The sequence below is a fragment of the Sinocyclocheilus grahami genome, unplaced genomic scaffold (assembly GCF_001515645.1).
Source record: "Sinocyclocheilus grahami isolate Dianchi unplaced genomic scaffold, SAMN03320097.WGS_v1.1 scaffold9455.1, whole genome shotgun sequence".
Lineage (NCBI taxonomy): Eukaryota > Metazoa > Chordata > Actinopteri > Cypriniformes > Cyprinidae > Sinocyclocheilus > Sinocyclocheilus grahami.
In genome coordinates, this window is record NW_015512627.1 from 1 (window position 1) to 780 (window position 780).

The 780-nt window shown below is 39.7% G+C and overlaps 1 protein-coding gene across 1 annotated transcript in view; it reads left to right on the forward strand.

Annotated features, from left to right (window-relative positions):
* Window positions 1-173: 173 nt before the first annotated feature.
* The window catches only part of LOC107578253 (talin-1-like), a gene marked incomplete at both ends in the record, with an annotated part of 3,309 nt that continues 2,702 nt past the window's right edge, over window positions 174-780 (forward strand). Inside the window, 2 exons of the mRNA XM_016264224.1 lie at window positions 174-287; window positions 374-508. Of these exons, the coding sequence (XP_016119710.1) occupies window positions 174-287; window positions 374-508 (249 nt within the window). The remainder of the gene's footprint in view (window positions 288-373; window positions 509-780) is intronic.

Here is a 780-nt window from a genome sequence, read left to right on the forward strand (position 1 = left end):
TATCGTATCGTTAGATTTTTATATCGTTACATAGTGTCTGCACTCACTAATAAAAAAAATAAAAAATTGTGTCTGAATAATTTTTGGTTTGACAGTATAGTAAACAAGGCCTAGATAATCACATAAGCCCTTGGCTAACGACTTACAGGAATAACTCTTTGATGTGTTTGCAGGGGGTGGCGGATCAGATCCCTCAGCTGGTTCAGGGTGTGAGAGGGAGTCAGGCTCAGCCCGACAGCCCTAGCGCCCAGCTCGCCCTGATCGGAGCCAGTCAGAACTTCATGCAGGTCCTTTCACTCTTCTGACCTTCACTTCCTATTATAACGTGCAAGTCTGCATCATTTGAGCTCATGGTGTCTGTTCTCTTCATCAGCCCGGAGCGAAAATGGTGACCGCGGCCAAAGCTACGGTTCCCACCATCAGTGACCAGGCGTCTGCCATGCAGCTCAGTCAGTGCTCCAAAACCCTGGCCAGCGCTCTCGCTGAGCTGCGCACGGCCGCACAGAAGGTACCGTAGCAGAGTTCTGCATTCAGTTTGATAGATCATTTAGTTTGGGGAGAAGTTTTAGCTTTTGTTTTCATGTCAATTTCATGTGAAATTACGACAGTTGTTTATTGTAATTTTACTGTTGTTCTGTAAAATTATTATTATTATTTATATAAAACACTTGTTTTTATAATTTACAGTACAATAGTATTATTGCAAAAATAATATATTAATTTCTTTATTTGTTTAATTGTTATAATTTAAGTAATACAATCTCAAAATAATATTTTATT